The sequence below is a fragment of the Eucyclogobius newberryi genome, unplaced genomic scaffold, assembly GCF_026437365.1.
Source record: "Eucyclogobius newberryi isolate DKJ021-1_F unplaced genomic scaffold, fEucNew1.0.hap1 SCAF_14, whole genome shotgun sequence".
In the NCBI taxonomy this organism is placed as follows: domain Eukaryota; kingdom Metazoa; phylum Chordata; class Actinopteri; order Gobiiformes; family Gobiidae; genus Eucyclogobius; species Eucyclogobius newberryi.
The window spans coordinates 32,582,828-32,597,360 of NW_027315768.1; the positions used below are offsets into that span (position 1 = coordinate 32,582,828).

Genomic DNA, 14,533 nt, shown 5'->3' on the forward strand with positions numbered 1-14,533 from the left:
CGTTTACGCAGCTGACGTTTACGCAGCTGACGTGTACGCAGCTGACGTGTACGCAGCTGACGTTTACGCAGCTGACGTGTACGCAGCTGACGTTTACGCAGCTGACGTGTACGCAGCTGACGTGTACGCAGCTGACGTGTACGCAGCTGACGTGTACGCAGCTGACGTGTACGCAGCTGACGTTTACGCAGCTGACGTTTACGCAGCTGACGTGTACGCAGCTGACGTTTACGCAGCTGACGTGTACGCAGCTGACGTGTACGCAGCTGACGTGTACGCAGCTGACGTGTAGGCAGCTGACGTGTAGGCAGCTGACGTTTACGCAGCTGACGTGTACGCAGCTGACGTTTACGCAGCTGACGTGTACGCAGCTGACGTGTACGCAGCTGACGTGTACGCAGCTGACGTTTACGCAGCTGACGTGTACGCAGCTGACGTTTACGCAGCTGACGTGTACGCAGCTGACGTGTACGCAGCTGACGTTTACGCAGCTGACGTGTACGCAGCTGACGTGTACGCAGCTGACGTGTACGCAGCTGACGTGTACGCAGCTGACGTTTACGCAGCTGACGTTTACGCAGCTAACGTTTACGCTTTTCTGTCGTCGCTTTGTCGTGTTTCTGAGAAGTAGCGACTCAAACTGTGTTAAGTGTTTAAAAAGGTTGGCGCTGGACTTTCTTATATTTATTGTTCAAAAAGTATTTAAAAAATGTCTTGTGAAAAGAAAAAACGCACTCGGAAAGGAAGAAAATAGGTTAAATCCTGGACTTTTAACTTTGAAATTCTCAATTTAAGGGACAAAAGGGAAGTGGAACATAATGTGATTTCAAAACTGAGATTAACTTCAGAAAATGTCACAAAATATGAAGAAAAACGTGAGATCTTGTAAAGAAATTTACTAACGTATTTTTTATTTTTATTTTATTTCCCAGGAGATTATTACATACACTCAGCATTTTTGATTAAAGTAATTTTTAGGTTTCACTGGACAAATACTTGTAAAATTGTTTAAATCCTTCTAATATTATATTTTTCAAACAAACAGTGACCAACAAAATGAACATAAAAACATAGTCTGACATTTAAACGGTTGTAGACACAAAGAAAAACAACTTTTACTGTTTGAAATACACAAAATAATCAAGTAAATGGCATTTATACATTGCAAACTAAAAATGTTTTTAGTTTTTGTTGTAAATACTTGAAATCATTAACATTCTGATCAGATTTAAGTTAAAGCGAGAAAACTACATTTTCAGTTTATTCTCTCGATCTGCTCCGAAAAATCTGATTTATTCAAGTTTTAACTCGAAAAACTAACAAACTTTTCAATCAGACCTAGTCATGATCTCTCCGTTTGCATGTTCTGCCCATGTTACTGTCCAAAATGTGCAGATTTGTCCGTTTTTACACTTATTTTTACAATAAAACGTCACACGATGAAAAACGTGTTGAAAATGTATTTTTTCTTAACGGCACAAAAGGTTTTAAGTCAATCTCTCGAAATGAAAGATATTTTATTTAATTTGTCTTAATAGACACACAAAATAACTAGTGTAAATCAAAAATAACAACACAAAAAGACACAAACTTAACACACATACAGACAAAATCGAGCCACATTTAAATTGAAACTCAGATTTTGTCCAATTTTTGAATCTTTGAAATCGTGTTACGGTCGACTTCCTTTTGCCTCTGAACAGTTTTTAAACACTTTCCCCATCGCTAAGCAACAACGTTAACACATTAAATCTATTTCCAACTCGTGCGGTTTAACGTTAACGACATTAAACTCGTGCCTTTTCTCAGCGTTGCGTTTCTTTATTTACCAAACTTCTTTTCCAGCAACATTCCTCCAGTTTCCGAGCGTTTGTTTGGTGTTTGTCGTTTCTTTCCATGCACTTTATGACTTTATATCGTCCCATGTTGTGTTTTGATACGTTTTAAAAAGGCGACGTCACTGGAGTTTCAAACGGCGGGCGCGGTTTTTGTCCCTTGAAGTAGCAGAAGTCGTTACACTCACCTTTTCATACTGTCGGTTGAATCTGCTGTATTATTATTTCCCCCTCGTGTAATATATTGTGTATTAAAAGATTTTGAACTTGAATAAACGTGTTTTTTCTGCTTTTGACCGCGACGTTTTTCAGGCTGGAGAAAATGACGTCTTCTTCAGTATCAGTATTAAAAAGTGATAAAAAGAAGACGTATTTATCTGTTTGAGTCTTAAATATGATTTGACGATAAAAGTGTTTTTTTGTCTTACTCACAGCAAGACCAATATCACTGAATTAAGCATTATTATTCGCTTATTTTTATGTCGTTTTTAAGACTTTTTCCAGTGTAAAAGTTCAGCATTTCAGGTCATTTTAAGTGAATAGTTTATAATTATAATCTGATCCTGAATGGGAAAGTATAAAATGTCTAAAACAAATTTGCTAATTTAAAAAAATAAAAAATTGTAATTCTAACTTTCCACGTCCCAAAGCTGAACTTAATCTTAACCAAACAGATTCCAAACATAAACCTAATAACACAAATCCTCTCCTAAATATGATCAATATATTGTTAAAAAATAAACATTTGCTGGTAAAATTTGGTCAAAATAATAAAAAGCCAAGTTCGGAAGTTTTGTTTTGCATTTTACGTCAACATAAGTCACGTCGGTGTAGAAGTCTGAGATATACTAGTATCAGATATTTATCCTACTCAGAGTAAGCCCCGCCCACTGGAGGGAGGCGTGGTTCTTTACATGATTAAAGCTGTATTGAGTCACTTTTCTGGTGTTTGTTGCTGCTCTGCCTGGAATGTTCCACAGTATGTCGCTAAACATGTCTGTCTCCATGGTAACAAGATCAAACTGTGTATTACAGCCTGAAAATATGAACATGGGTCATTTCCCAGGCCCAAAACAGCTTTAAATGCAGGAGAAAACTTGAGATAAAACACAAAACAAAGAGGTTTTTTCTTTCTTTTAATAGAAAATGAAAAATACAACTTTACACCGTCTTTTGACCATGAAACAACCAGAACATTGCTTTATTTTACAACATCTGAAAACAATAATGGCACCTGCAAAATTATACATAAAAAGAACAACTTTAATGAACAAAACACGAGTTTGAAAATCCTTTATGAACTGGCACAAAAGAACAGCTTAAACTTCACAAAATGCTGCTCATTTTCAGATTCTTTGGCTTCATTTTTGCCTCGTTTAGACAAAAAGCCTTCTGCATAAATCATCTACTTCTCAAAACAAACGACCATTTCAATTATTGCGTAAATGAGGCTTTTAGACGTTTGGCCCAGTTTCATTTTATTTATTTCTTATGCATTTGACTGAAATAACACAAGTTTAACAGAAAACGACTTTTAAACGAGGAAATATTGATATGCACTTGTGGCAAAACTGTAAACAAACAAACAAACAAACATGTCCTGTGTGTTATTTTAGACGCTTAAAATGACTCCTGACTTTAAAAACACACCAGAGCTTTGCAGAGTTTAACGTGCTGATGTTTACCAGAGTTCTGAGCTGAAGTTGCACAAAAAACACAATTCTAAGTGTTTTTGAAGCGAAAACGCAAAAATAACTTAACAAAAGCAACATAAAAACACTAAAGAGTGGAATTAGCATTTTATACTTTTGAATCGTCTTTTCTTCACTTGGTTCCACGTTGTAAACACAAACTAAAGACGAATGGAAACGTGAAAGAACTCCTTTTACATTTCAGTTGCCGTTTGCTTCGTTCTGCTGCGTTTGGAGAGTTCATGACGTCTGAGAAACGCTTTAAACTTCCTGTTCATCGGAGCTTTAAACACTGGGGGTTTTATGGCTCTGAATGTTCGACGCCGACAACACAAAAGGCAGAATTTTTCACTATTAATGTTTTTTCGCAAGTTGAAAATTCTAAATAACAAAAAAATGATTGAAATTACCTTTTAAATATATCAAATAAATGTATATAGATTTTCAAGTGCTCAAATTCAACTTTTTGAATTGTGAAAGTGATTTATTTTTTTTAAAACAAAAAATGGAGATCACATTTGGTTTTAACCTAAATTGGACAAATTTGACCAACTTTGGACCAATTGGGACGTTTATTGTCGAGTTTTTGTGCCTTAGTTTGTTTATTTTACAATGTACTTTCTCTTTTATCTTGATTTTCCTCAGTCTGCCCTGTTCTCTGCTCTGGTTCTGCTTCTTGTATTTGTCGTTTGAAAAATACACTTCAGCGCTTCAAAATCTTCAAAAAAGGTATTTAGATTTTTTAAAGATTTTTTTTAAACTGAGAAAAACAAAAATGAGTCCAGCCCAGTTCAATGTACATGAAATACTTTTAAAATGCCTGACGTTACTTTGATTCAGTCGGTGATTTGCTTTGAACTCGAAAAACGTGTCAAAACTGCCACAGAAGTTAAACGATCCTCACGAGAGTCACATGACCTAAAGATGGAGAGTCACATGACCTAAAGATGGAGAGTCACATGACCTAAAGATGGAGAGTCACATGACCTAAAGATGGAGAGTCACATGACCTAAAGATGGAGAGTCACATGACCTAAAGCTCGAGAGTCACATGACCTAAAGATGGAGAGTCACATGACCTAAAGCTCGAGAGTCACATGACCTAAAGCTCGAGAGTCACATGACCTAAAGCTCGAGAGTCACATGACCTAAAGATGGAGAGTCACATGACCTAAAGATGGAGAGTCACATGACCTAAAGCTCGAGAGTCACATGACCTAAAGATGGAGAGTCACATGACCTAAAGCTCGAGAGTCACATGACCTAAAGCTCGAGAGTCACATGACCTAAAGATGGAGAGTCACATGACCTAAAGCTCGAGAGTCACATGACCTAAAGATGGAGAGTCACATGACCTAAAGATGGAGAGTCACATGACCTAAAGCTCGAGAGTCACATGACCTAAAGATGGAGAGTCACATGACCTAAAGATGGAGTCACATGACCTAAAGATGGAGAGTCACATGACCTAAAGATGGAGAGTCACATGACCTAAAGATGGAGAGTCACATGACCTAAAGATGGAGAGTCACATGACCTAAAGCTCGAGAGTCACATGACCTAAAGATGGAGAGTCACATGACCTAAAGCTCGAGAGTCACATGACCTAAAGCTCGAGAGTCACATGACCTAAAGATGGAGAGTCACATGACCTAAAGCTCGAGAGTCACATGACCTAAAGATCGAGTCACATGACCTAAAGATGGAGAGTCACATGACCTAAAGCTCGAGAGTCACATGACCTAAAGCTCGAGAGTCACATGACCTAAAGATGGAGAGTCACATGACCTAAAGCTCGAGAGTCACATGACCTAAAGATCGAGTCACATGACCTAAAGATGGAGAGTCACATGACCTAAAGCTCGAGAGTCACATGACCTAAAGATGGAGAGTCACATGACCTAAAGCTCGAGAGTCACATGACCTAAAGCTCGAGAGTCACATGACCTAAAGCTCGAGAGTCACATGACCTAAAGCTCGAGAGTCACATGACCTAAAGCTCGAAGGTCACGTGACCTAAAGATGGAGAGTCACGTGACCTAAAGAGCGAGTCACATGACCTAAAGAGCGAGTCACGTGACCTAAAGAGCGAGTCACGTGACCTAAAGAGCGAGTCACGTGACCTAAAGATGGAGAGTCACATGACCTAAAGATGGAGAGTCACGTGACCTAAAGATGGAGAGTCACATGACCTAAAGATGGAGTCACATGACCTGCAGAACCACTCGCTTCCCCTTTAAGTCCAGATGAAGGATCAAGAGCGCGACGCGACAAAGTAACAGCTTTGAAAACGACAACACAAAACGTAAAGTCGATGGGAAAAGAAAAGAAAGTCGAGTGTTCCAAGAAACAAGGGCGACGTTCTGACATTTCTGCGTTTAAGAGTTCTTTTTGTGCAACATTTGAAGCTCAAATCCAGACGTTTACGAGCACATTTCTACATCGTCGTCGAGAAACTCAAAAACACTATAAATAAACGAGAAAACATGTCGGGAAAAACACAGGGCCCACTTTTAACTCGTAACGATTCTCGAAGCAACGTCCAAACTCTCTCTCTCGTGCGCTTCAGTCCAGGCCACGCCCAAACGGAGTCCAGGCCACGCCCAAACAGAGTCCAGGCCACGCCCAAACGGAGTCCAGGCCACGCCCCAAACAGCCTCAGTCCCCGCCCGTCTTGGCCTCGGGCGCCTCCCCCTCCCCCTCCTTGGCCAGGCCGCGGATGGACAGGTCGTACACCACCTCCTCGATCTTCTTCACGTCGTACTTGAGGCCGTCGTAGCGCTTCCTCAGCGGGTCGTTCTTCAGGTTCAGGAGCCGGAAGCCTGAGTCCAGGTCGTTGATGAAGTTGGAGATGCGGATGGGGCGCGTGTAGTCGCCGGCCGTGACGCTGTTGACGGCGAGACGCGACTGAAGCAGAGACACTGGGTTTAACAACACACAAGACGCTCGGGGTTCTCTTCCCTTCAGCGTTTTACTCGAGTACAACCGCCGTACGTGCGATAAAAATGAAGAAATTGCATGTTTTTAAAGCTCTAAACGCGTTTTTTTTAAAAAAATGTTGGTCAGAAACTATATTTTCCGATCTGATCCTAAAGATGTTTTATTGTCCCATTGAATCTACTCAAGCTGTGGATTTCTCTGGAATATTGTGACGTCAAAAGCAGTTTTCTCCTGTTTTCTATTGATCGCGTCAACAAAATTAAGAAATTGCATGTTTTTAAAGCTCTAAACAATTTTTTTTTGCAATAATTTGGTCAGAAACAACTTATTTTCTTATCTACTCCTAAATATGTTTTATTCTCCCATTGAATCCACTCGATCCCTGGATTTCTCTGGGATATTGTGACTTCATAAGCAGTTTTCTATCGATCGTGTCAACAAAATGAACATATTTAAAACTGCCGTATGTCCGTTTTATCCATTATTTGCCCTCAACGCAGTTTCTTTGTGTGAACGTTTGTCTGACGTCGATTATCAACTGTCGAAATGATGATCGATTCATTTAGTGATCGTTGCCAGGACGACACGCGGTCTCAGAGGTTTAATGACTCGAAGACACAGGAAACGTCTCTAAAGCTCCAGCTCATATTTCTGTGCAATTCACAATAAAAACTAATCAATTCATTTAAACAAAGATTATTCCATTTTGTTATTATATATTTCAGGTTTTAAGAAGACTTGTACTGTGTTTCCATAAAGGACAAATAAGATGCAGTATTTGCACAGTTAAACCTGCTCTTGAGGCGCTTTACATTGAGACTTTCAGCACCAGGAAAAGTAAAGCTTGTTTTTATTCTTTTTTTAAAACTTATTTAGATCAATAATGCAATTTAAAAAGGCCAAACTATAACAGTTCAGTGTTAGAGACGAAATCTAAGGTTCTCTTTCAAATCTCGTAACATGAAGCTTAAACTGTTGGACTCACCAGTTCACTGGCCATGATCAAGACTCCGGCCAAATAGTCCTCCACGTCCAGATGAAAGCCCTTCTCCCGGACGACCTCGACTGTGGACCAGACCAGCAAGTGAGGAAACTGTCACTGTGAGCCTTTTTCTCCTCTCAAAGCTTTAACCAGGTCTAAACCTGGTCTAAACCTGGCCTAAACCTGGCCTAAACCTGGCCTAAACCTGGCCTAAACCTGGCCTAAACCTGGCCTAAACCTGGCCTAAACCTGGCCTAAACCTGGCCTAAACCTGGCCTAAACCTGGCCTAAACCTGGCCTAAACCTGGTCTAAACCTGGCCTAAACCTGGCCTAAACCTGGTCTAAACCTGGTCTAAACCTGGTCTAAACCTGGTCTAAACCTGGTCTAAACCTGGTCTTAGGGACGAGCCGCACGCGGCTGCAGGTGAGTGGTAGGTGCGTTTTATGATTGATACATGGCAGGACTAATGGACAGTCCACGCCACGAGGAAATAAGACTCAGATTTATGCCAAAAAATCGTCCATTCAACCTTTAAACTGGTCTTAACCTGAGGTTAGGGTCCTGAGGTTAGGGTCCTGAGGTTAGGGTCCTGAGGTTAGGGTCCTGAGGTTAGGGTCCTGAGGTTAGGGTCCTGAGGTTAGGGTCCTGTGGTTAGGGTCCTGTGGTTAGGGTCCTGTGGTTAGGGTCCTGTGGTTAGGGTCCTGTGGTTAGGGTCCTGTGGTTAGGGTTCTGTGGTTAGGGTTCTGTGGTTAGGGTTCTGTGGTTAGGGTTCTGTGGTTAGGGTCCTGTGGTTAGGGTCCTGTGGTTAGGGTCCTGTGGTTAGGGTCCTGTGGTTAGGGTCCTGTGGTTAGGGTTCTGTGGTTAGGGTCCTGTGGTTAGGGTCCTGTGGTTAGGGTCCTGTGGTTAGGGTCCTGTGGTTAGGGTTCTGTGGTTAGGGTTCTGAGGTTAGGGTTCTGAGGTTAGGGTTCTGTGGTTAGGGTTCTGTGGTTAGGGTTCTGAGGTTAGGGTTCTGTGGTTAGGGTTCTGAGGTTAGGGTTCTGAGGTTAGGGTTCTGTGGTTAGGGTTCTGTGGTTAGGGTTCTGAGGTTAGGGTTCTGTGGTTAGGGTTCTGAGGTTAGGGTTCTGTGGTTAGGGTCCTGTGGTTAGGGTCCTGTGGTTAGGGTCCTGTGGTTAGGGTTCTGTGGTTAGGGTTCTGTGGTTAGGGTGTTAGGGTTCTGTGGTTAGGGTTCTGTGGTTAGGGTTCTGTACTCACTGCCGAGGATCTTGGCCGCCTCCTCTCGCGTCACCAGTGTCTCCGACTCCAGATAAACCACAAACGCCGACAGGAACGTGAGACGCTGCAGCACGAAGCGCCAGTGCTCGTGAAACCTGCCGAGCACAAACGCCAAACGCACACGTTGGTTTTCTTCAATCCATTTCTTTATTTTTAGGTCATTTTCTTCTTTGTATATTTATAAAACACAGGGTTCACTGCAGATACATTTCTTCCAGTTCCTCCTCAAACACAAACATTCTTCTGCCTGTGTCAAATATTTAACTTAAATACACACCTGTAATACTGCTCCACGGGGAATTTAGTTTTGAGCTCCGACAAGTGCGTCCGGACCGCGTTGAACAGCTCTCGGGCCTTCGCACATTTACCGGGGACTGAAAAAGAGAAGAAAAATGTGCTGAACGTCGACATAAAAAACAAAAAAACACGTCACGTTCATGAGCGTTCTGGGGGCGACTTACTCTCCTTGAAGCCCGTGGGCTGGTGGACGCTCTGGAGGACGGTCAGGATTTCTCTGGCCGTTTGCTCCAGGCTCTGGACCACTTTACGGATGTCCTGATTGGTCAAGGAACAAATGAGAAACTGTCATTTTTGTCACGTATGACTCGGGCAATGGCGCCCTTAAGTGGCGGATCTTTGAAACGCACTTTGTTAAAAAGTTATGTTTAATACAGATGGAAGAATCAATACTTTTATGTAAATATCAGTCTAGTTCAGAAATGCTAAGGTCAGACATATATATTTGACAAAAGTTTAAAGTAAAAAATAATTTGTGTCATGTAAAGATGATTTTGTTAATCAATAGTTAACATATATAATCGTAAAAACAAATATAATAGTGACATTTTTAGAAACAAGGTTAAATCATTTAATTCTAGTAACAGCTCAAACGTAATTACACCAAAAATTAAATAAGATAAGCCTTTATTTGTCCCACAATGGGGAAATAAATCATATAAAATATAAATAAGAATAGAATATATATACACCAATAATGTCCTTTGGTGTTATTGGGCATGAGATAAAATGCATTATTCATAACAAACATCGATAAACAAGCGTTTTGAGAGAAAAATAAATAAATAAATGATTGTACAAGGCAATTAACAGAAATTATCAAAATAAAAAATATCACATGCACTACATTCGTTAATTTGCACTAAATTCCTATTTTTAAATGCACACAAAGCAGGGCATTGTTGGCATTTAAAACTATTTTCTTAAAACGGTTTCAAGACTGTTCCAAATGCATGAAATATCCGAGGCTAATGACGCACGCTGCCTGTGCTAGCGGCTAACAGCTAACAGCTAACAGCTAACGCTCCTGAACACAGGCTAAAGCTGCGCGTCTTTACCTCTCTCACGTCCTGGTCCGCGCTCAGAAAGCCCTGGATATAACTGAACATCTCTGTCACGGACATTTCAGAGCTCAGAGTTTAACAAACAAGGAAAAGAAGCTGTGAAAAAAGCACAAATGAACATAAACGTGCCGCAGCGCCTCCTACAGTCTGCGCATGCGCACGGATGACGCCATCTTCTTCTAGTTTCAGGAAGTCCAGGCGCCTCTTGGCACGTTGCTGCCTCTCTCTGGAAGACTCTTTAACCTCAGACGCGTCAAAACATCCTCCTCTTACAGCTCAGAACATCCTCCTCTTACAGCTCAGAACATCCTCCTCTTACAGCTCAGAACATCCTCCTCTTACAGCTCAGAACATCCTCCTCTCTGCGGCTCTTACAGCTCAGAACATCCTCCTCTTACAGCTCAGAACATCCTCCTCTTACAGCTCAGAACATCCTCCTCTCTGCAGCTCTTACAGCTCAGAACATCCTCCTCTTACAGCTCAGAACATCCTCCTCTCTGCGGCTCTTACAGCTCAGAACATCCTCCTCTTACAGCTCAGAACATCCTCCTCTTACAGCTCAGAACATCCTCCTCTCTGCAGCTCTTACAGCTCAGAACATCCTCCTCTTACAGCTCAGAACATCCTCCTCTTACAGTTCAGAACATCCTCCTCTTACAGCTCAGAACATCCTCCTCTTACAGCTCAGAACATCCTCCTCTCTGCAGCTCTTACAGCTCAGAACATCCTCCTCTTACAGCTCAGAACATCCTCCTCTTACAGCTCAGAACATCCTCCTCTCTGCAGCTCTTACAGCTCAGAACATCCTCCTCTTACAGCTCAGAACATCCTCCTCTCTGCGGCTCTTACAGCTCAGAACATCCTCCTCTTACAGCTCAGAACATCCTCCTCTTACAGCTCAGAACATCCTCCTCTTACAGCTCAGAACATCCTCCTCTTACAGCTCAGAACATCCTCCTCTCTGCGGCTCTTACAGCTCAGAACATCCTCCTCTTACAGCTCAGAACATCCTCCTCTTACAGCTCAGAACATCCTCCTCTTACAGCTCAGAACATCCTCCTCTCTGCAGCTCTTACAGCTCAGAACATCCTCCTCTTACAGCTCAGAACATCCTCCTCTTACAGCTCAGAACATCCTCCTCTTACAGCTCAGAACATCCTCCTCTCTGCGGCTCTTACAGCTCAGAACATCCTCCTCTTACAGCTCAGAACATCCTCCTCTTACAGCTCAGAACATCCTCCTCTTACAGCTCAGAACATCCTCCTCTCTGCGGCTCTTACAGCTCAGAACATCCTCCTCTCTGCGGCTCTTACAGCTCAGAACATCCTCCTCTTACAGCTCAGAACATCCTCCTCTTACAGCTCAGAACATCCTCCTCTCTGCGGCTCTTACAGCTCAGAACATCCTCCTCTTACAGCTCAGAACATCCTCCTCTTACAGCTCAGAACATCCTCCTCTTACAGCTCAGAACATCCTCCTCTCTGCGGCTCTTACAGCTCAGAACATCCTCCTCTTACAGCTCAGAACATCCTCCTCTTACAGCTCAGAACATCCTCCTCTTACAGCTCAGAACATCCTCCTCTTACAGCTCAGAACATCCTCCTCTCTGCGGCTCTTACAGCTCAGAACATCCTCCTCTCACAGCTCAGAACATCCTCCTCTCTGCAGCTCTTACAGCTCATAACATCCTCCTCTCACAGCTCAGAACATCCTCCTCTCTGCGGCTCTTACAGCTCAGAACATCCTCCTCTTACAGCTCAGAACATCCTCCTCTCTGCGGTTCTCATTGCTCCACCCTCTTGTTCTCCCCTCTGCTCTCGTTTGTATACTATAGAAAAACCGGCCTTTGAGACAAGCGTCCCATCTCCTCCATCTTTTCTTAACTTCTTCCCTAATTATGGTTTTGATTTCTGTTTTACAATACTTAATGGGGATGTCCACCTCTGCTTCTGTAGCTCCTCCTTTTGCATATTTATCTGCCAGCTTATTCCCTTCCACCCCTATTTGCGCTGGGACCCACAAAAAGGTAACTTGTTTCCCTTGTCTGTTTATTCTTTCTAGTATTTGTCCTATTTCACAGATTACATCTTGTCTAGTTTCCGAGCTCAAATGTTTTGTAGGAGCCATATAAGATATTAAGGCCTTGTACATGTTTACACCACCAGCCACTGTGTGGCGCTGTAGCTTGTTGGGTCTTGTCTGGGTGTGGGCAGGTGTTCATATTTAAGGCCTAATTCTCCTGGCCTCAGGGCTACAGTTGGAGGCAGACAGTTTTTGACCGTGTTTAATATGCAGGTGCTAATAAAAGTATTCTTCACCGAACATAAGAGTATTGGGCTCTTTATCCACGCGTCTAAACACCTCACAATCTGTTAGCCTAGTAGCTGGTGGCACAGGGCCGCTGGCCACTAAACACACGTAAGACATTGTTTTAAAGGCCAGGAAACACTTTAACATCTATTTCAGACTTTTATGTAGTTCTAAACTGTCAACTCATCCAAGTCCGTTCTTTTGCGTCCTGACCGTGGTGCTGAAAGTGAATATCTCACGTCACTTTGAATCGGCCCCTAAACTATTACTTTTTTTCTCGTTAATTAATGACTTTTTTCTCGTTATTTAATGACATTATTCTCTAGTGCAGCGCATTATTATTATTTTTTGGTTGGCCCTTATAATCCGACGTACCAGTGTGTGAATTGACACATTGGGTGGGAATTGACCTAAAATCTGGTCTCCTCCCAGAATAGATCCGTGTTTGCTGCTCCCAGGAGTTGGCAGCGGCCATGGATCTATTATAATATCTGGATAGGGTATGGCCATGGATCTATTATAATATCTGGATAGGGTATGGCCATGGATCTATTATAATATCTGGATAGGGTATGGCCATGGATCTATTATAATATCTGGATAGGGTATGGCCATGGATCTATTATAATATCTGGATAGGGTATGGCCATGGATCTATTATAATATCTGGATAGGGTATGGCCATGGATCTATTACAATATCTGGATCGGGTGTGGCCATGGATCTATTATAATATCTGAATAGGGTGTGGCCATGGATCTATTATAATATCTGGATCGGGTGTGGCCATGGATCTATTATAATATCTGGATAGGGTGTGGCCATGGATCTATTATAATATCTGAATAGGGTGTGGCCATGGATCTATTATAATATCTGGATCGGGTGTGGCCATGGATCTATTATAATATCTGAATAGGGTGTGGCCATGGATCTATTATAATATCTGGATCGGGTGTGGCCATGGATCTATTATAATATCTGGATAGGGTGTGGCTCGCCGAAGCATGTCGTAGACTCCCCCAGTGGCCGCTCCATTGGTACTGCAGCCAAAGAAATCGAGCGGCCCAGAAAGCTTTTTTTCCCTAGAGCGCAATGTAGTGAAAAACTGCTCGTGTTCGGCTGAAAGAGCAGCTAGAGCTTCCAGAAAAGTCAGATATAGCGACAATTCTTACCTATTTTTGGGTCATTGACTTTTTTAATTTTAAGATTGTTCAGTTGTCTTTAAAACGCATTTTAACCTGTTAGCTTTGGCTACGCTCTGGCGAGCTGCTCTAGACCAGCTCGTGACCGTCTAGACCGGGGGTGGGCGATTATTTTCCTCCGAGGGCCATTTTCAAATCCAGGCAAGTAGCGGAGGACCAGCCTGCGATCATTGGTGTGAAAAAAATTAAATAAATATCACTTTTCTGTCAAATATAGGCTATTTGAATCTATTATTTAATTCCTTTCACGTCATATTTATTAAGGAGACAAGTGCAGACAGATGCCCAAGTACAAAAAAGAAAAATACATTTAAAAAAAAATTACTTGGCATGTTTGGCGGGCCGGATTATAAAGACAAATGGGCTACATGTGATGAAGGGAGATCGGACGGTCGGAAAAGAGTAGTGAGAGAGCAGAATAATCCTAAAGTTAGAGCTGCTGTGATGGTTTGAATGACGGGAGTGGAATGCGAGGAATGGGACAGAATCAGCTGGAGACATAACACTGGCGTCTGAAACTATCGCTGGGACGAGCACCTGGGTCGTGGAGGCAGTGATCACTATCCAATGAAAACAGAGATAAGTGTTGGCACGGAAGGAATAAGTAGGTGGCGTTTTAAAGGAATAGACTGGAATAAATTCAGGGTCATTTGTGAAAATGAAATGGAGAAAGTAAATGTGGATGTAATTATATTGACGATCTCAGTTCTTCTTTGTGTCGTGCGCTTGTGAGAGCAGCAAAGCAGACAATGAGGAAGAGCAAAGGAAAGCAAAAACAAAAGATTGTCCCTTGGTGGTCTGAAGAATGCACTAATGCCATTCGAGCGAGGAATAAAACATTTAAAGTATTGAAAAGAAATGATTGTTTTCAAAATGATATTGATTATAAAAAGAAAATGGCAATGGTAAAAAGAACGGTAAAAGGGGCGAAGAAA

General features: G+C 42.1%; 1 protein-coding gene across 1 annotated transcript; it reads right to left on the reverse strand.

Annotated features, from left to right (window-relative positions):
* Window positions 1–6,169: 6,169 nt before the first annotated feature.
* tsn (translin) lies at window positions 6,170–10,263 on the reverse strand. The gene is made up of 6 exons (XM_072445271.1): window positions 10,078–10,263; window positions 9,184–9,277; window positions 9,000–9,096; window positions 8,702–8,817; window positions 7,452–7,531; window positions 6,170–6,433 (listed from the first exon to the last, which is right to left on the reverse strand). The coding sequence occupies exons 1-6, from the start codon at window positions 10,141–10,143 to the stop codon at window positions 6,185–6,187; spliced, it is 702 nt and encodes a 233-aa protein (XP_072301372.1). The 5' UTR covers window positions 10,144–10,263; the 3' UTR covers window positions 6,170–6,184.
* Window positions 10,264–14,533: the final 4,270 nt, after the last annotated feature.